General features: G+C 33.8%; 1 protein-coding gene and 1 pseudogene across 2 annotated transcripts; one reads left to right on the top strand and one right to left on the bottom strand.

Annotated features, from left to right (window-relative positions):
• The first annotated feature begins 6935 nt into the window (after window positions 1-6935).
• On the top strand, window positions 6936-11261 carry LOC120214434 (glutamate receptor 3.3-like). 2 transcript variants are annotated; one of them, XM_039212329.1, is made up of 8 exons: window positions 6936-7114; window positions 7293-7634; window positions 7757-9099; window positions 9194-9471; window positions 9843-9874; window positions 10007-10413; window positions 10662-11130; window positions 11167-11186. In XM_039212329.1, the coding sequence occupies exons 2-8, from the start codon at window positions 7370-7372 to the stop codon at window positions 11169-11171; spliced, it is 2799 nt and encodes a 932-aa protein (XP_039068260.1). In that variant the 5' UTR covers window positions 6936-7114; window positions 7293-7369; the 3' UTR covers window positions 11172-11186. The 2 variants fall into 2 exon arrangements, with proteins under 2 accessions (XP_039068260.1, XP_039068261.1); XM_039212330.1 differs by having other exon boundaries at window positions 10662-11261.
• Window positions 11262-11415: 154 nt separating this feature from the next.
• On the bottom strand, window positions 11416-13966 carry LOC120214435 (annotated as a pseudogene).
• Between the last annotated feature and the right edge of the window lie 7680 nt (window positions 13967-21646).

Here is a 21646-nt window from a genome sequence, read left to right as displayed (position 1 = left end):
CACACAAAATAAAAATGAATGAAATAAAATTTAACAGCCCTTTCACTTGACATACACCATTAACCTTTGTTCCTGTTGTAGATGCTAGACAATAAAATTTGATAATGAGTATAGTACTAAATCGGAGTGTTTCAGAACCATATTTGTCTTTGAGTGATAGCTTGATGTTAAAAGAATGAAGAGAAGGGTAACTTAAATAGAAAATGACCTTAAAATGTAACCTGCTTCGGACAAACCAAAAAAAGTTACATTAAAGTAAAAAATATCAAAGCGCTGATTTGATTTATTAATTAAACTTATGAAGCATAATAAATGGTAGGAGCCAACTTTTTCTTCTTATTCTTGTTATTTCCTGAATGCTCATGTGACTCTGAAACACTTGATGGAAGAATGCCTAAGAAAATAATCAAGGACAATCATGCACTCTTGAATATCAATGCACAGTATTTATTTTATCATATTCAAATTAAAGCAAAACAATGCTGGAAAATGAAAACCTGAATTAAAATAGAAAATCAAGGAAATGTGAGAAAGCATTGTAAACTTACTTGCAGTTCGAGTTTCGGGGATAAAACCACCGCCGTAACCGAGAGGATCTCTTATGGCCTCTGGATCCGGGATGGATTGAGTCAGAATGCCTTTGATGATGTTGATCTTATAGTTCTGTTGCCAAGCAAGAGTGGAGCAAAGAAGCGAGAGTGATTTGCCGGTACCAGTGGGCGACTCGAGCAAGGCGTGACAATAGCCATCTTTCTTAGCTCAATCTAGGGTTGATATGACTCTGTACATGAAGGATAACTGCGTGCCGTACGGCTTGTATGGGAACTCCACTGGAATCCCGGCAATATGGTGGACATTTTTAGGATTCTTGGAGTTGATGAACTTACGATTAAGCTTATGACTGGGGATGGATCCACTTCCAGTTCCAGGCGCTGTGGGCATTGTTTGTTTGGGTTCCAGAGAAGAAAAGCTTCTGCGGACGCTTGATTTTAGTTGAGACTGTGGAATGGAATTGTAAGCGTGAGGCGGTGATGTTTTGGTGGGAGTTTTGAGCGTCTTTGTTTGCGATATTACAAGAATGCGAGGGAAAGGAAATTGGTTTTTTTTCCACGGTGAAAAAAATTATTTAACCCAACAGAACACATTGTAATTTATTTTAAGATTTATAGTATTTGTAAAAGTGTAGCTGAAACTGTCATTTTCAAGAAACGAGTTGTCGTTGGAAACAATTTTTAAGTCTATATATGAATATTTAATTATTTTTTTTAAATTCATCATGTCAAGGTGATAAATTTTATTAAAATAATAATTTTTTATTTTTCGAGTATTTTCTTTCTTATAAAAATAAAAAAATGAAACTCGTTATGTGGAGGTGACGAGTTCCGTTAAAATCTTATTTATAGTTTAGTAGCCGTTAACAAACCAATAATACGATTTTTTGAAGAGAAAATAATCTCAGTGACCAAAAATGTCTTATAATATACGATTTTAACCAACTTTTTTTGTATTTGCCAAAATGACCAACTAAATCGCAATGCGATCGATAATTCGCAACGCGATCTCCGGTATCGCAAATCAGTTTCCAGATTCGCAACGCGAACTTCGACTATCGCATTGCGATTTACATATTCGCATTGCGATAGTCCAAGTTCGCGTTGCGATTTATTCAAAGTTCGTTGCGATAGTCGAAGTTCGCGTTGCGATTTATTCCAAATTCTTGCGATTTATTCCAAGTTCGCGTTACGATTTATTCCAAATTCGTTGTGATAGTCGAAGTTCGTGTTGCGATTTATTCCAAGTTTGTGTTGCGATTTATTCCAAATTCGTTGCGATAGTCGAAGTTCGCGTTGCGATTTATTCTAAATTCGTTGCGATAGTCCAAAATCACGATATTGCATTTGTTTCTTAAGAATTTTCTCTAAAAAGATAGTATTCGCGCGGACGCGTCGAAGACACGTATCACCACGACCACGACCACGACCACGACCCGACCCGAGACGAGAGGAGACGAGACGGACGGCTGTGGCGGCGCGCGAGAGTCCCCCTTGTTCTCTATCACTGAACAAGGAAGTGGGAAAGCCAAGCCTTAAATATCATTCCCAATAGTGTTTCCAATACTATGTGGGATTGAGCATTACCAACACTTGTTCCCAATACTATGTGGGATTGAGCCTTAAATAGTGATATTATTTTTGAATGTTTTGCTTAAAATTGCAATAATCGCGATTGATTGTAGATTGACATTTAATTATGACATATTTAATCGTATAATACTAATGAAATTGGTTGTTGATTCAGTTGTTTTAAGGTGCATGATTGTTAATTGTTTACTGAATAATCACATTGTATTGGAAACAAGTGTTGGTAATGCTCAATCTCACATAGTATTGGAAACACTATTGGGAATGGTATTTAAGGCTTGGCTTTCCCACTTCCTTGTTGAGTGATAGAGAACAAGGGGGACTCTCGCATGCCGCCGCCGCCGCCGTCCGTCTCGTCTCGTCTCGTGGTCGTGGTCGTGGTAATACGTGTCTTCGACACGTCCGCGCGAATACTATCTTTTTAGAGAAAATTCTTAACAAATAAACTGCAACGCGAACTTGGACGATCGCGTTGCGAATTATTGATCGCATTGCGATTTAGTTGGTCATTTTGGAAAATCCAAAAAAGTTGTTAAAATCGTATATTATAAGGCATTTTTGGTCACTGAGGTTATTTTCTCTTTTTTGAATTGATATAACTCGTCACGTTGAAATGACGAGTTTTTTACGATCATTTTCATAAAATTTTCATTATAAATAGGAATGTGTGAGTTGATCTAGTGTATATGAGATTGAAATCATGTAGTTGTGGGAGAATATTATCAAAAAAATTTGAATAATATATTTGGGTCTGATTACTTAGACATAAATAATTAGGATTCGAACTCATTTTCAGATGAGGAGTGAGTAAAGGAGGCTACGAATTCATTTCATAAAAACGTCTTTTTTTCATACAACGATTGATTCACTTCGGATAATTATAGCGCTTATTGATGGATCTATAAATATGTGTGAGGTGAAACAAAAATCATCTTACGAAAATTGAGTTTTTCACTTTTAAAGCTTAACTTTTTTCGTACAATGGCTATTATTTTTGCAACTATTCTTTATTATTGCAAATCTTTAACAATGTATTTAAAAAACCATTCAACTAAATAAATTGAAGTTCAAAATTGAAAGAAGGGTTCAACTCTGAAACAATAGAATATTATTTTCATTATATTATAGATTTCCACTATCATATATAATCTTTTATATAAGCAATGATGTCGATTTTGTTGGTATGATTAAGACATATTACTATCATTCTATGTCTAATGTCAATTTGTTTGTAGAGCTTGCTGATGTTGACTTTGCTCGTATGGTTGAGGATGATGCTTCCGACTCGAATATCCCATCAACTAAGAATAATGATGAAAAAACAAGAGTATATGGTGGAGATCCGGAAGCATGGTTCCAATTGTTACGTGAACGCCAACAAGAAAAAGTATGGAGAATTGAAAAACTTAATATTATTTATGACGAGTCTACTGATTATGAGGATTAAAATATCATAAAGAATGGTCGTATGTTTATAATTTTATTTTACTGCTTAAAGTGTGTGTGAGGGTTGATTTATTTATGTCATTAACGTAATATGTTAATTTTGTTGATTTTATCTTCTTAATGTATTTTTGTTTTTATCTATTACAAAATCTATTTTATTGCCCCTTCACACCATTTAATACTTCGAACTAAATAAAACCTCAAAACATTTAATACTTTGAACTAAATAAAACATTAGCATGGCAGTTGGAACTCATCACCCCGGCGTAACGAATTCGTTTTTTATTTTCCAAATAAAACCATAATGGAAAATAAATAAAAAATATTATTTTAATAAAACTCGTCAACTCGACGTGACGAGTTTCTAGAAAAATAATTAAATATACATACGTCAATTTAAAAATTATTTTCAATGAAACTTGACACTTTGAGATGACGAGTTTCAACTACACTTGAATAAATGTTGTAGATCACAAAATAAACTACAACATGCTTTAGTAGATTAAATAATTATTTTTTATTGTATTGAAAAAAAACCCCCGAGAAATTCAATATATAGAAAACAAACGAGGAAAGGCCCATCCATGGCTTGTTACTCATATATAAGGCTGATCTGCTAGGAGTCGTGGATTGTGTCGTTACAAGTGCTTGGGCTTGGGTCTGAACAAATCCACCCATGGTTTTTTCAATTAATCCCGAAATATATTATTGTACTCTATTAATGAAATTATAACAATGTATTGAAACATACTAATATCGATTTTGGAGTACAACTTTACACTTATTTGATTTAACACAAATATATATAATCGATAACATAAGAACATAATTAGTTGACGAGGTTGGTACAAGTGGTTGAAATTTAAGAATTCGAGCTTGTAAAGACAAGTTCGAATCCTATCACTGTAACTTTTGGTGGGTAATTTATAAATTCCTATGTAAATCTCAACCGAGTCTTAGGTATGCCTTGACCTTGGACTAGGAAAGTTACCCCTCACCTAAACTTTATTATACCAAAAAATAAACAAACATAAGAACATAATTAAAAAAATTATGAAGATGAGTATTATTACAACTATTCGTAAATATATAAAAAGCAATTACACTATTATCTCGAGTCAAGTCAAGAATTTTACAACTTAAACTAGACACACTATAAACGAAATTGCTTTGATCATTAGCAATGCACACACTATAAACGAAACTGCTCAAATTCAATTTATCATAAAAAAATAATATTTCTTTTATCATTGAAATCACTCGATAAATTAAGATCCACTGATTTTAACTACAAATGTAAATTTTTTTGTCTTGTAAAACTAAAAGTCCCATCCCTACAATTTTAGCTCAACATCCTACGTGGGCTAATCATTTAGTATAATACGATACAAAATAATTTATTTAGAGATCTATGACATTTGTTATGGTGACTTGAAATTCGTCATGTTGAGGTAACGAGTTTTAATAAAAATAATTTTTTATTCAAACTTTTTATCTTGATGTGATAAAATTTAATGAAAATCTATATTTTATTGAAACTTGTTACCTCGAATTGATGCGTTTAAATAAAATAATATTATTTGGACAAACTCGTTATTTTGATGTGACAAATTCCTTTAACACCTAAACAAATATTGCAAATCCCAAAAATAAACTTTTACATCCTATTGGGCTTATTGCCGAAAAAAAACCCTCCCATCCCTCGTATGTTTTGCTATGTTTGATTACATTCTATTTCCTTCCAACACATTCATGGAGCCATTGTTTCCCGTACGCCGTCCCATGTTATAGGACGCGTTTCATATTCATGTTGTTTAAGATACTGTAAGTGTCTACTCCTTTTTGGTAACTTAATAAGATATTGATAGATAAAAGTCAAGCCATATGGATAATGGTATGGTCCTCGCCATCGCCCTCCTATCGTGGTAGCCTGGTAGGTTAGGTAACTCTCTCATATTAGCTGTTACTGTTAGGTTTGAATATTAAGCTTGGGCTAAGGTTGTTCATTGGACACTGCAGCACTGGGCCTCCATTGCTCGTCAACTTATTGAACAGTATTTGGAATAGACCAATCCGTGATGTAGGCCATCACGGCTCAAGATAAGCCGCTCATAAGGCTTCCTTGTTAATCGGCAGCTGGCGATTCCAGGTAATCAGGGCGGAGAGTGGCGTTAAGCCGCGTAGTTTACAGTAATTATAAACGATTGAGAGTATCTCACAGGTTCGTGGCTCATCTTTGATACAGCTAAGCTAGCAGAGAATCTTTCACAGTTGTATTTATAACAGGTACTGACGGAAGGGGAGAAACAGACAGCAATCTGTCGGTAACGGATGGGAATTGGTGGCCCATCTTCATCATGCACCAATCTGTTCTCTTCTCATCTCATATTACAATTTGCGTTTGTAATGTATTTCTTCTATCACTTTCAATTTCCTCACAGTCGGATTTTACTTTAGAATAAAACCAAAACCATCATTATTTTCGTGACCTTTCATTCAATCAAAAGGTTCCTACCCCATTTCCTACCACCATGAATGATTAAGTTCCAGCTTCAATTACTATTGTGTTCAAGTGGTCATTAATAAGGGTATTACTGTAGTACTTTAATCCACAGGTATACGAGTAAATTGGCGATGTTTCAAGGCGGCCTTTTTTACTTATGCTCTATTTCTTTAATTAGAAGTTCAAATCCTCATTGAACTCGTGGGTCTTTTAAATTCGTGTGGATAACGAAGTCCAGCGTCTCTATTCAGTTAATTTTAAGTTTATTGTGTGGTTAAGAACAGCAAGAAGCATCGGTGCCCTTCCTTGCAAATACTTCTTTGTAAATCTGTTGTCCTAAATGGAACACTTGAAAGTTCCTTATAGAAAGAGATAGTAAAATCCCATTTCTTCTCCGCCTGAATTATGATTCTCTGAATGTGTTCCTTTTACTTTTGTATCTGGTTATTTTAACTTGGACATTTTTTGGTTCAAAAGAAGAAGAAGAAGAAGAAGAAAAAAGCCATAGGTATAGAAGTACAAGGCCGGTGGATTGTTTTCTGAAAGTTACCAATTTTCATTCCTAGATGTGCTTTTCAGCTGCTGACTGAGCTTTGTCTTTGGGTTTTTATATTATAGCTTCCTTCCTGCTTTATAGCAACTTGCTATTTATTATTTTTTACTCTGCATTTTCTTTCTTAACCTCGCTTTTTCTGGGTTGGAGATAAGGAGCTTTAGTGCAGTTACTTATCCCCGGGGGGGGGGGTGTTCCATTTTCATTCAAATAAATAAATTTTATAATATTATATAGTATTTGGCCTCATAAATGACTGCTATTCTTGAATCTTGATGCTTTAGTCTGCTATCGTTTATTGGGTGGAATCTGATTCTGCTTTCCACTTACTATCCTATTCCTTGCGTTTATTTGTTTTCTCGGTCTGTTCTATTACCAAAATCTTTTTAGGTATTATTATCATTGGCTTATAGAAACATAATGAAGTTCTCGGCTTGGTAGGTGTGGTAAACTTGATGGTTTTGTTCGTAGGCAAGGTTAAATGGACATGGGTTTTTGTTATTGTTCTTGCTTGATCATTGAAATTCCTTGCCCTTCCATGTTCTTTATCTGCTGATTTTTTTTTGGATCTTAATCTTCAACATAGTATATGCATAATATATATTTTGATAGTTTTATCTGAGAAACTTTTGGTTCCTTTTATATGTAGAGCTTCTGAATCAATTGGTGGCAACAGTGGACTGGATACATCTTGTGTCGGTCAAGTTGATCTCGTAGTTGACTGAAATGAACGCTACTGGCTTTATTTTCCTACTCTTTCTCCACTTAGGAGTGTTTCAAATTGGTTGCAGTAGAAATGCTTCTGCTCAACCAGCCGTTGTAAATATTGGAGCAATGTTTAAATTTAACTCTACCATTGGACGAGTTGCCAAGATTGCTATTGATGAAGCTCTGAAAGATATCAATTCGGACTCAAGCATTCTCAAAGGAACAAAACTTAACATAACACTGCAAAATTCCAATTGTAATGGCTTTCTTGGCATGGTCGAAGGTATTCCACAATCCATTTATTTGCTTTGGGAATTACTTTGTTTTTCTTACATGTAATGGTCAAGACAGAGTATCGTTTGCTCCTGATAATTAACATACTCCAATTTATGTGTTGAATAACAGCTTTGCGGTACATGGCGACAGATGTCGTTGCAATTATAGGTCCCCAATGTTCTGTGGTTGCACCTATTATATCACATGTTGCAAGTGAACTCCAAGTTCCTCTGCTGTCGTTTGCAGCTACGGATCCCACCCTTTCTTCTCTTGAGTTCCCCTTTTTTGTTATGACAACACAGAGTGACTTGTATCAAATGACCGCTGTGGCTGATATCATTGATCATTATGGTTGGAAGGATGTCATTGCAATCTATACAGATGATGATTGGGGGCGAAATGGTGTGTTTGCATTGAAGGATAAACTTGCAGAGAGGCGCTGCAGAATCTCCTACAAAGTAGGTATTCAACCATATTCTTCAGTGAGTCGGGGTGACGTCATGGATATTCTTGTTAAGGTGGCATTAACGCAATCTCGAATTGTTGTTCTGCATGTAAATCCACCTATAGCGTTTATGGTTTTCTCTGTTGCAAACCATCTTGGAATGATGGGAAATGGTTATGTATGGATAGCTACAGATCAGCTTTCATTATTTTTAGATTCCAATTCTCCTTTTCCTTCCGAGACTATGGACACAATACAAGGGGTTCTGACTTTGCGTCAACACACACCTGATTCAGATAAAAAAAGAGCCTTTTTTGCTAGGTGGAATGACATAACCGGAGGTTCTCCAGGATTGAACTCTTTTGGGCTATATGCTTATGATACAGTTTGGCTGCTTGCTTATTCTCTTGATGCGTTTTTTAATCAGGGTGGGGTTATCTCATTCTCTAATGATTCTAGGATAAACTCTGTGGCAGGCAGTACTCTCCACCTTGAAGCAATGAGCATTTTCGACGATGGAAAGCTCTTGCTGAAGAACATATTGCAGAGTGATTTTGTTGGTTTGACAGGCCATCTCAAGTTTAATTCAGACAAGTCTCTTATTCTTCCTGCCTATGATATTATTACTGTTCTTGGAACTGGGATTCGACAGATTGGTTACTGGTCAAACTATTCTGGTTTATCCACTGTATCCCCAGAGACACTTTATACACGACCACCAAACCGTTCAAGTGCTAACCAAAAGCTACATAGTGTAATTTGGCCAGGAGAGACCTTGTCTACGCCTCGTGGATGGGTTTTTCCGAACAATGGAAAGCTATTGAGAATCGGTGTTCCAAATAGGGTCAGTTACAAGGAATTTGTATCACGGATTGAAGACTCTGACATGTTCAAGGGATTTTGTATAGATGTATTTACAGCTGCTGTTAATTTGTTACCATACGCTATTCCATATAAATTTATCTCCTTTGGAGATGGTCGTAAGAACCCAAGCTATACAGAGCTTGTGAATAAGATCACAACCGGTGTGAGTAATCACTATGAGTTTGACTACTGTGTTATTTTGTTATATGTGAAATGTTGCTTTCTCCTGCCGTCTAATTGTCAAACTATTACTGCAGGACTTTGATGGTGTTGTGGGTGACATTGCCATTGTTACAAATCGGACAAGGATAGTTGATTTTACCCAGCCCTATGTTTCATCTGGGCTGGTCATTGTAGCTCGGTTGGAGAAACAAAGAAGTGGTGCTTGGGCATTTTTGCGGCCATTTGGTCCCCGTATGTGGATTGTCACTGCTTCCTTCTTTATCATTGTCGGAATAGTTATTTGGATCCTGGAGCACCGGATAAACGATGAGTTTAGGGGCCCACCTAAATATCAAGTTATAACCATTTTATGGTGAGTGGTTTTGTTTACAATTTCTTGGGATGCAGACAGCATTAGCATGTTTGGAAGTAGGATAGGAGTGTGTAAGTGTATAGTGTATGTAATCCTTCGTGTGAAGAATTTATTAATGTTGGATCAAATATCATTTAAAGCAAAATGAAGAGCAAGAGGCCAATTTTTTTTTTCAATCTTGAAATGGACCTGGAAAGAGAAACCCGCGAGTGATGCATTGTGTAGCAAACACTAATGAAAGCTGTCACAAGCATCCCCCTCCCCCTCTCATACCGCTCTTTTCTGATCTTGATATCAATATCATAGTGCTTAGTGTAAGTTTTTTCTTTTTACTATAATAATAATTTGCAACTTGTGTGCTGTCCTTGCAGGTTTAGCTTCTCAACGATGTTTTTTGCCCACAGTAAGTGAAATTTCCGTTATTATATAGACACACACACACGCACTATAAAGAAACAGAAAAAAAGCTAAAGGCAAAGCAGAAATGATGTATGATAAATTTGATTAAGCTGGCCACTTTATATTCCTTTTGCTGGAGAGAATACTATGAGCACGCTCGGCCGTCTAGTGTTACTTATATGGCTCTTTGTGGTTTTAATAATCAACTCCAGTTACACTGCAAGTCTGACATCAATCCTCACAGTGGAACATTTATCTTCTCCAATTAAAGGACTTGAAAGCTTGGTAACTGATAATGAGCCTATTGGATATCAAGTAGGCTCTTTTGCTGAGCGGTATCTAAGTGAGGAACTAAACATATCTAGGTCTAGGCTTGTTCCTCTTGGATCACCAGAAGAATATGCTTCAGCCCTCGAACGTGGTCCTGGAAATGGAGGTGTTGCTGCTATAGTCGATGAACGTCCATATGTCGAGCTTTTTCTCTCGAGCCAGTGCAAATTCAGGATTGTCGGTCAAGAATTTACCAAAAGTGGCTGGGGTTTTGTGAGTATTTCTTTTCTATCGTTGTGAGGATTGGAATAACATCACATCACATGCATATTAGCATCATTGACCATTTTTAGTTTTTTCATGGCACGGCATCTTTAGGCAAAGTTTTTTTTGCTAATAAATGAGTCAAATTCATACATTCATTAAATAAAGAATTGAAATGCCCCCATTATTGGTAGGCAGGAATCCATTTAGTCGCGTAATATTCTGACTAGTTGTTTGCTTGCCTGATTTCTCCCTAGGCATTTCCACGGGATTCTCCGTTGGCAATCGATATGTCAAGTGCAATTCTAACACTTTCTGAGAACGGTGATCTGCAGCGGATACATGACAAGTGGCTGATGCAAAGCACCTGCAGTTTGGAGAGTACAGAGATAGAGACAAGCCAACTTAATCTATCCAGCTTCTGGGGTCTATTTCTTATCTGTGGGATTGCTTGCTTCGTTTCTCTTCTCATATATTTTCTGCAGATATTGCAGCAGTTAAGCCCTGCTCCTGAATCTGCTTCAAGAACCAGTCCAGATAGCTCACGTTCTCGACGACTGCAGAGGATTTTGTCACTATTGGATGAGAAAGAAGACCCATCAAAAAGTGGCCAGAAGAGAAGGAAAGTAGACAATGATGGGGATGAAGAGTTGGGGAGTTCGCCCAAGAGGAGAGAAAGGAACAATAGCAATAGCAATAGCAATAGGAATGTAACCTGGAGCAATTAATTACTTCCCACTTCATTCCTTGGAGTTGGGCATGCCTAACTGTTAACTATGCCACTGTTCATATGTGTTCAAAGGCAAAGCATTGGTTGTTTGGTATATTATATGTTAGAAGGATTTTGATTTCAAACACATCAAGTAATTCAATCCAAGATTATTGCTACATAATTCGGAGGTCTCTTACGGAAGCTGAACTCAACCTGGTGTTGGGGGTAGCCTACTATCTTACCTCCCCTTACCCCATACATATATTGGAAAAAGGGACAGCCATTATTGCTACATTTTCTATAGCTTCAAGCATTCAAATGTTGTTTGATGATTCTCATCATGTCACTTTGCTGTTATTAAAAAAATGAGACAAATGATAACATGAACATTAGAAAACCTTGACCACTGACCATGGAAACCAAGTTTGAAAATGAAAATGAAAATTGCAATCATTTAAGCCTCGTAGACTTTGCATTCTTCTTCAGCTGGGTTCGTCTCAAAGAAACCAAGTGGGCCAAATCAACAACCCTTTGGCTGTAAATCACAAACATCAATCACATTGTTACTGTTATTAGTGTATAAGTTCAAATACAAAAGATTAAAAAGTTGACTACTTGGCTACTCAACGATTTTCAACTACTTTAGCTTGATGGGTTGCTTTAAGCATACCTGTAACCCCATTCATTGTCATTCCAGGCCACCGCCTTGACCATGTCATCTCCCATGACCATGGTCAATGAAGAGTCAATGGTAGAGGAAACATCAGAGCACCTAAAGTCCACTGAGACAAGAGGAACATCACACACGTCCAATACGCCCTTCAATGTTCCCTCGGCCGCCTTTCTGAATGCAACATTCACATCTTCGGCCGTGATACCCTTCTTCTCAACATTCACAACCAGGTCAACAACTGATACATTAGGTGTCGGCACACGAAGTGCAATGCCATTGAGCTTGCCCTTGAGTTGAGGAAGCACAAGAGAGACAGCCTTGGCAGCACCCGTACTTGTCGGTACAATGTTCAATGCTGCAGCCCTGGCTCTTCTCAAGTCACGGTGTGAAGCATCTAAGAGCCTCTGGACAATCACAACCAAAACCTTCATTTTTCTTGTCTGCCGAAGCAATTAATTCTTTCGACATGTAATCTATCATGAAACCTAATTGTCGAGTTTATCAATAGACTGCATAGTGTTTGATTAAACAGTACCTGGTCTCCGGTGTAAGAGTGGGTAGTAGTCATTGTACCCTTGACAATGCCTGGCAAGTGAAAGAAGATTAGAAAATCTTAAACTGCTAACCCGCATGGAATTAACCTAAACAACTGAAAAAGTCCATTCCAAGATGGTTTTAAGATGTGAAATAATGTATGCATATGAGCAATGCTTACCGAAATCTTCATCCATGACTTTCACAAAAGGAGCCAAGCAATTTGTGGTGCATGAAGCATTGCTGCAAGTATAAAACTGCAATCAAATTCTAAACCACTAGAGCAACAGAGAAACGGAGAATGATTACAATAATCGCTTTATTAGCAGATAACTCTTTGTTTAGAACTGACCTTATGATGTTCGCGACGTCGTGGCCATAATCCCCTTCATTGACTCCAACAACATAGGTCGGAATGTCTGCACCTTTAGCAGGAGCTGTTATGATAACTTTCTTGGCACCAGCTTGTATGTGCTTCCCAGCTCCAGGGCCATCTACAAACACTCCTGTTCCCTGTAAGATGCATGCAAATTATTACATTATCTGAAAGTAGAGGTATAAATTTATGGTATCTCCATGATATCAAGTTCTTTTTGGTCAGGAATCAGAATACTTGTAGTTTATGCCTGGGGGCCACATAAATTCCAACACCAAGGGCAAGGACCTACCTCGATGACGATGTCGATGCCAAGTTCAGCCCACGGAAGCTTGAGAGGGTCCCTGTTAGAGACAACCTTGATGGGCTTACCATCAACACTGATAGTTTCATTGTCAACTACCTTCACATCAGCTTTGAAAGTTCCCAGCATTGAATCATACTTCAGCAAGTGTGAAGCCTGGTTTTCAATTTTTTTTTTTGTTGATCGTGGATAATAAATGAAACTAACCAAATTTCATACGTTTTAACTCTTAAAAAGCATGACAAGTCACAGTTACTTACATTCTTGACGCCACCACTGTCATTTACGACAACACGTCGAGAGGTGAGTTCTTCCTGCCATGCCAACATCGGAGAAAGTTCCTTCCGATACGTCCGAATCCGTTGATCGCGACCTTCAATTTGGCAGCTGTTTCGCCCCTAAGAGGAGTTGCTCCTACTCCTACAGTCTAAATTTCAAAACAGTTTCTTAGAATAAGGTCTGCAGAAAGATCATTTTAGTTTTTATGCTGGCTATCTAATGAAGTTCACAACTTGTCTACAGCGGATGAAACAATGAACTCAAAAAACGAAACTTTGAGATAGTGAATGAACCTTTGGAGTAAGTTGAGCAGCCACCAATCGAAAAAGGATGCATCTCGAGCATTGTTGACGAAGGTGACGCACGAGCTGGATCGAAGTCCAGAGAATTCAGCAACTTGTAGTCTCTGCACAACAAAAACTAAAATGAGAATCACAGGACCAAAAGGGCAAGAAAAACTACATGAGATAGACCTTGGAGGAGCATTGGCTTGAAGCAGGGAAAGAGTGAGTGGTCCTAGATGGAAGCCTGGCTGTTGCAGGGATTCTTGATGGAGCTACAGCTGCGTGTGTAGCCATGGATATTGGTTGCAAGTAAAACTAAAAGATTAAACGCACCTGGCGTCTAGTCCAGTATTATAGTTAAACTATTAGTATATAAAGTATGGATGAAAGTGGAGTATAGGAACGTGTGGTGAATATGGACCAGGGTATGCATCTATGTGATAAGATCTAAAGACTAAGATTGTGTCTGTGAAGCCAATTCATAATTTTAGCCACAGATGTAGGACCGCCCACCGTTGAGAAGGGGTTTGGGTCAATGGAATCGGGTTGGACTAGATTTTTACAAGCAAATTTCTGGCTATGAAGATATGATTTTGGACCGGCACAACTTGAACTTATAAATTTTTAGGGGACGATTTAAATTTATAAATTTTAAAATTCTAGGGAGAACGAAAATTGATTTTTAATAGAAAATATATAAAAAATTAAAATATATGATAAATTTAAATTTTTATGGGGTGACCGCTCCACTTGCCCTCGTCTAAGTCCATCCTTATGATGGGTGAAGCTTTGGTGTATCCATGTCCGTGTAATTGAAATTAGAGTTAATGTCAGCTTATTTTTGTGTTTAGTAATAGTTAATTCCCCAATGTATATAGCTTCATGTATATGTGCTTTTTACAGACGAGTAAGAAGATGAACATCATTACATAATTTGCATTTACATTAGTGTTTAGTAATTGCATTTCGATAGTATATAATGTAATAATGCAATTAGTTTAGAATCAATAGCAGCCTGCAACTACCTAAGACCAGAGGCCCATCCCATCAACAGCTTCACATGAGTCCAAGCTCAAAAGTACTGAATAAGACCCTTTGTTAGTTCTTTAATGGGTAAACTATCCCAAGATACTAAAGTATTGACTCGATTTTATTTTTACCATTGAATTAAAATATTATCAATTAAGGCATTAATTTGGTTAATGTAATTGTTGATGTTCCAATTGATTTTTTTATAAAATAATATATTTGGTCTTCATTATTATCACATTATATCAATTTGATCCTAATTTTAATTAAAAATAATTAAATAAATTTAATATGAGCTAAATTAAATTTATTAAATTATCGGGTAAATTACTTGAATGACCACCTAAATATGGGCTTGGAATATGACTACCATTTTCAAAATTGAGTCAATATGACCACTTATTTATTTAATTGATTTCAATATAGTCACCCGCCGTTAACATTTAATGAAAACGTTTACGTGGCAGTTAATAAAATTAGAATAAATACATATTTGATCCTCAATATTTGTACATTCAATCAATTTGGTCATAATTTTATTTTTATTTAATAAATTAATCTTCTAATCAATAGATGACATGTGTCAACATATGATCATGACAGATGTCATATCTGACATGTGTCAACTCCTGATTGGAGTTTTTATGTTTTAATTTATTTAATTAAATTTATTTTTATCCAGTCAAACGGTGACACATTTGATTAAGTATTGCAACAAACTTTTAAAATTTATAAAAAAACCTCTAATTAGGAGTCAACACGTGTCAGATGTGACATGTGTCATGATCATATGTTAACACGTGTCACCTATGGATTGGGTGGTTAATTTATTAAATGAAATTAAAATTATGATCAAATTGATTGAATATACAAGTATTTAGGATCAAATGGTGACGCATATTTGATTAAGTATTGCAACAAATTTTTAAAATTTATAAAAGAACCTCTCACATCTTGATTGAATGATTAATTTATTAAATAAAATTAAAATTAAGATCAATTTGATTGAATGTATAAGTATTGAGATCAAATATGTAATTATAATTTTATTATATGCCACACAAGCGCTGTTAAATATTAATGACAAGTGGTTATATTGGAACCAATTAAATAGTTAAGTGGTCATATTGACTCAATTTTAAAAATGGGGGGGTCATATTGACACCAATCCCATAGTTAGGTGGTCATTCAAGTAGTTTACCCTAAATTGTTTCTAATCAACAGTAAAGCTAAATTAACGTAATATATAAATGATATGTGTTCTTATATAAATTTGCTCAACTTTTATATAAACGATTTCTTTTAAAAAAATATAATTTAGTGACTTGATAAAAAATCAAATAGAAAATATAGTAACTTAATTCATAAATTTTTAATCTAATGATTAAAACAAAATTAAATCAATAAGTCAATAATCTTTGATAATTTTTTTATAAAATTTAAATCCAATTTAATCCTATTTAAACTTTAGAGGAGAGAGAAATACGAGAAAAAAAGAAGTGTTTCTAATAACTCTAAAATTCGTGATAAAAAATATGAATGAATAATATGAATAACTAACTTGATGAATCAAACAAATGTTATTGTTGAATCTAATTTTTTAATTAAGCACGTCTCATCCAAATTTTTATTTTTATATATTTAAAAAAATAATTTATGGACCGATGTAAGCAGCTGTCAGCTTTTGTTAACTAGACATAATAATAGTAATAATTGAAGATTCTCTCTTTTGGCTTTGTTGGCTAAGCCAATAACAACATAATAAAATTATAGAATCTAAGTTCGATGTAGAGCCAATTGGAATTGAAGTTAAGAAGGCATGTGATCTGATACAAGTTGAGCTCAGCAGCAGCCATGCAAAAATCCCAGTACTACTTAATTACAAATCAATATCTCCAAATATAGGACGTCTACACATATTTAACTTCACAATCTATTCTTAATATCTCCTCACTTAAACGATTAAGGAGTACATTAAATAAAATTATCAATTTTGATAATTATCAATTTTTTAAACTTTTAATTTTTAGTATTTAAATTATGTTTTAATATTTAAATTATCAATTTTGATATGTTTTAATATTTAAACTTTTAATTTTTTAAAATCATACATAACATTTAGTTTTTGTTTCATTTTAGTACCTGTTAAAAACTTAACGTTAAGTTTTTTTTTTAATTTTTTTAAACATTAGGTACTAAAACGAAAAAAATGATAGTTTAAGTACTAAACACACTAAGTTTTTATCGTCATGGGTTCTAAAATAAACAAAAACTAAACGTTAAGTATAATTTTTTAAAAAATAAAAAATTAGATACTAAAATAGATCAAAATTAATTATTTAAATACTAAATGTGTAATTTAGTTATATTTATAGTGTCTGTAATTTTTATCTAGACTAAAACTATCATTGGATCACATTAAAATTCTTAAAAAAATCATTATACTATCATTTAAATTTATCAAAATTATCGACAAACTTTTACTTAACTAAAATTAAATATATTTAAACATATAATTACTCTTATTTGTGAGTATTAGCATTCTTTTAGATCCATTGAACGTCCTTGATATATTATCTTTGCACGTTAAAACCTTCAAAGAATCCTTCTGTAATCAAGATTTCAGGAGAACATATATAGAGAAAGAGTTTTAAACACTTGATACTCCTTGACAATCTCTTAACATGACATTCTATAAACCCACATGACCTATCAAAATTAAATATATTATTAGTTTATCATATTCACTTAGTTTGATAGTCTACGAGTAACCATAATATTCTTACATTTACGTTAAGAATCTTTATAAAATCTTTTAATTAAGACCGAGAGAATATTAAACTTTCATCTCTTGTCCATTTTTCTTTAACATTCTTTAGAAAAAAATATCACATCATTGATTAACGATAATCTAATCATCAATTGTAATTTTTTTTATTTAAATTAAAAATGATGAATCATCAACTGCAATATTTTTTATTTAAATTAAAAGTGATGAATCATTCGTAACCATTATAATTATTTTCATCCAAGTATGAATTGAATAATAATATCCATAGATAACGCTTATATCCCCTCCAACTTCAAAAGCTCATCTGAGTAAACTGGAAGCATATAAATATGTTAATTTCATTCTTTGACGAGGCCATGCCTTGGTCGATTACGTTAAGGGTGCGTTTGGTTAACGAAATTTAAAGGAATGTTTGTTTTTCTGTAATTGGTTTTTTAAAAATGTTTTTCATATTTTTTGGTGTTTGATAGGCAGAAAATAGATAGTCAACATAATTCATTTTCCCGGTCAACCGAGTTTTCTTTGCATTTTCTGAAAAATGACTTAAGATCTGATTTTCCGTAATTCATTTTACGAATTTTTCACTTCAAAGCATAAACACTCAAAACATTATTATTTTATATGTTTAATATTTATATATTATTTTAGTATCTTTTAATAAAAAATTTAATTATTAAATTATATTTATTGATAATTTTTATAATATAATATAGGGTAAACTACATAAATGACCACATAACTAAGGGTCGGGTCGCGAAATGACCACTATTTTTAAATTTGCGTCAATATAACCACTGAACTATTTAAATAGTTTCAATATAGCCACATGCCGTTAACATTTATGGAAGTGTCTACGTGACAGTTAATAAAATTGGTATAATTAAGATGCATATCCTTATAAAGTTATGTATTCACGGCGTTGACACCCTGCTTTGTTTTCTTCCATTTTGGCCACTACTTGTATATGATTTGTTTCCTTAGATTTTCATTTAATGCAATTTGATCATGATTTTGTTTTTAATTTGTCTAATGCCTCAATTTGAGCATTAACTTTAGAATCTTTTATTATAGTCATGTATTAAAATCCCCTAGATTTTAGAATTAATCAATTTGATCACCAAGATTAACTTTAATTCTTATTTAATTAGGTCCTAATTTCAATTTAATTTAATAAATTAATTTCTCTAATTAAATTGTGACACATTTCACATTTTGTATAATGCAATTTAATTAATTGAATAAATTTTGAATCCCATCAAAAGGTGACACATGTCACCTTTTGAATTGAAGTGAAAATAAATGAAGATGAGTTTTCATAAAATTTTAATTCTAACATTTATTATTAAGATAATACATATGTTATATAACTTGTTCAAGTTTATGCAGAAAAAGTTAATATATATATATATATTAGTTAATGTTAAAAAAAAAAAACAGATACGTGAGAACTTATATCTATGTCAATTGAAAATATGACAACACTTAAATCACAAAAATAAATATAAAAGTTTATTATAATTGATTTAAGATTTTAATATTTTTAAACTAAATTTATTGTTTTCATATTTATTTTTTAATGATTATATATAAAATCATTAAAATATAATTTAATATTAAATTATAATTATAAGAAAAAATATTTAAGATTCAAATCATAAATTTATCTTTTGATTTTAAATGTGCTAGTGGGTTCGGGTATAGGGATGGGCATGGGACCCAAATCCAACGGGTTTTGACCCAACCCGACCTAACCCAAAAAATTATAATTTTACCTTATATAATTAGGGATAATTGTAGTAATAACCCTTTATATATTATTTTATTTAAATTAAATCCTTACTTTTATTAAATAAAATAATATTTTTTAATTAAATATATTATTTTGGGTCGAGTCAGGTCAAGTTCAGATTTTATCTCAAAATATTGGGTTAGGTGGTGGATTTATAATTTTCGGGTCTGGTCGGGTGGACTGAAAATCCAACCCGACCTAACCCATGCCCATCCCTATTCGAGTATGTTAAATAAATTTTTAATTTAATTTAAAATATAATTTCATATATATAATCTTTAATAGATAAATATAAAATAAATTTAATTTAATTTAAAATAATTAAAATCTTAAATTAATTATAAATAGTATATTAATTTTTTTAGCAATTTAAGTGTTGTCATATTCTCAATTGGCCTAGATTTAAGTCCTCACTTATTTATTTTTATTTCTATCATTAACTATAGTATATAATTATTTTTAATTGATTCCTAAATATAAAAAAAATATTAACTATAATCTATAAATTTAATACATGACTAAAATAAAAGATTTTAAAGTTAATGTTCAAATAAAGGCATTAAACAAATTAAAAATAGAATCAAGATCAAATTGCATTAAATGAAAATCCAAAGAAACAAATCATATACAAGTAGTGACCAAAATGAAAGAAAACAAAGTAAGGTGCCAGCGTCGCAAATACATAACTTTACAAGGACTCGTACCCTAATTATACCAATTTTGTTAACTGCCATGTCAAAACTTCCGTTAAATGTTAACGACATGTGGCTATATTGAAACTATTTAAATAGTTCAGTGGTTATATTGACGTAAATTTGAAAATAGTGGTTATTTCTCGACCCGACCCTTAGTTATGTGGTTATTTATGTAGTTTACCTATAATATAATATTTTTATTTTAATAATATATAATAAATTGTTAATAAAACTAATATTGTCATACCCAAATTTTAATTTAAAATATATTTAATTTATCTTATTTAATTAAGGGGCCAAAATTTATGTTTTTGAAGTTTTGAGGTAAGTTTGCATACTTTTAATAGTTTAGGGCTTTAAGCTCGGATAAACCCACTTATCTTGACCATATATGATAAAAAGTTGGTGAAACAATGTTGGCTCTTAGGGTTTGAACCCACATTCAACAATATAGAAGGTCAAGTCCTTACGAACTAGGCTAAGCCACTATTTGTGTATAAAATAATTAAAATATATTTTGATGAAATCTGGCTCGGTTTTAACCCCAGAACTATTTCCCCCAGATCAGATTGGTAAAAACCCCAAAACCAAACACCCAAATATTTCAAGTTAACCACTCGTCGCCCCTTCACCATCGATCAACCACCGTCCGACCGTCGTGCCTGTCACCGCCCCAACTGAAATACTCACCGCCCAGCCCAACTAAAACCCATATGACCCCGTACTATGGAACGTCGTCGTTCATCATAAATTGACGTTTGAAATCTCGTCGGAGAACCTAACCCATTGAAGCTTTCCCTCCGATTTTGGCCACTATAGGCGTTTGGTGACCTCACCGCCATCACTGTTGCTCTCCCCTCATCGTTCCAAACAAAACCTAACCAGCGGCATCACTTCACTATCGATCTATCACCGATCATCTATCAACGGTCATCGTGGTAAGCACTCCGATCTCATTATCCAATTGTTTTAGTTGTTTCAAATGAATTTTTAACTTGTAATTGGTTTATTTTGGTGTTTGAGGATTATAAGAGTGATCGGTCATTGTCCCCGACCCTTTCGATTATTGCACGCGCCATCACACTCCGATAATGCGCCATCACACTCCGATAATGCGCGTAAAACTACTCGCCAATCCAGGACTCCTCTAGAACCAATCCAGTCTGACCGAACCGACCCAGTCAGAACGAATCGGTCGAGCTGAGTCAAACTGGTTGAGTCAACTTGAATAGAGTCAACCCGTTTATTTTGACTAACCATTGACGTGACTTTAACCAGCGTTGACTTTGACTAAAAAGTAATTTTTTTTGAAAAGTTATATTTTATGTATTTCGACGTCCTGAGTCCGAATCCGAAGTTCGTTTTGCAAAATTAAAACTCGATAAGTTGTTTTTCACTGATTAACTTCCTGATTCGATCATTTTTCGTAATTAAGCTCCGTTTTTGATGTCATTTTTGTTGCTATGTATCTGAGATATTATTAGAAGTTGAATTCAAGTTTGAAAGCAGTCGAATAGAGTATAAATGTTCGACCGGTATAGCTTGAAAATTGAGGTAACATTTTTCTACCCTATACATGCTTTACGGTACATGTTGGTATTGCTAACTGCATGGATGAATATGTTTCGTCTCATCAGTTTATTTATTTATTTTTAAACTCGATTCAAATGTGATAAAAGTAAGTAACTAAATAAAACTCTGATGGCTCCTATAAGAAATTAGAAGATTTATAAGGAACAATTCCAAGTTTTGTGATTAACCAGTGAAGTATTAACC

Source organism: Hibiscus syriacus, unplaced genomic scaffold (genome assembly GCF_006381635.1).
Source record: "Hibiscus syriacus cultivar Baekdansim isolate YM2019G1 unplaced genomic scaffold, ASM638163v2 tig00110063_pilon, whole genome shotgun sequence".
Classification (NCBI taxonomy): Eukaryota; Viridiplantae; Streptophyta; class Magnoliopsida; order Malvales; family Malvaceae; genus Hibiscus; species Hibiscus syriacus.
Note: the sequence above shows the minus strand (reverse complement) of the source record. Positions and strands in the feature narration are given on the sequence as shown.

Excerpts from the sequence above, each read along its gene's own strand:
- LOC120214434 (XM_039212329.1), top strand. The coding sequence starts at position 7,370 with ATGAACGCTACTGGCTTTATTTTCCTACTCTTTCTCCACTTAGGAGTG. Across the intron at positions 7,635-7,756 it reads CTTTCTTGGCATGGTCGAAG|CTTTGCGGTACATGGCGACA; the intron begins GTATTCCACAAT and ends GTTGAATAACAG. Across the intron at positions 9,100-9,193 it reads TGAATAAGATCACAACCGGT|GACTTTGATGGTGTTGTGGG; the intron begins GTGAGTAATCAC and ends CTATTACTGCAG.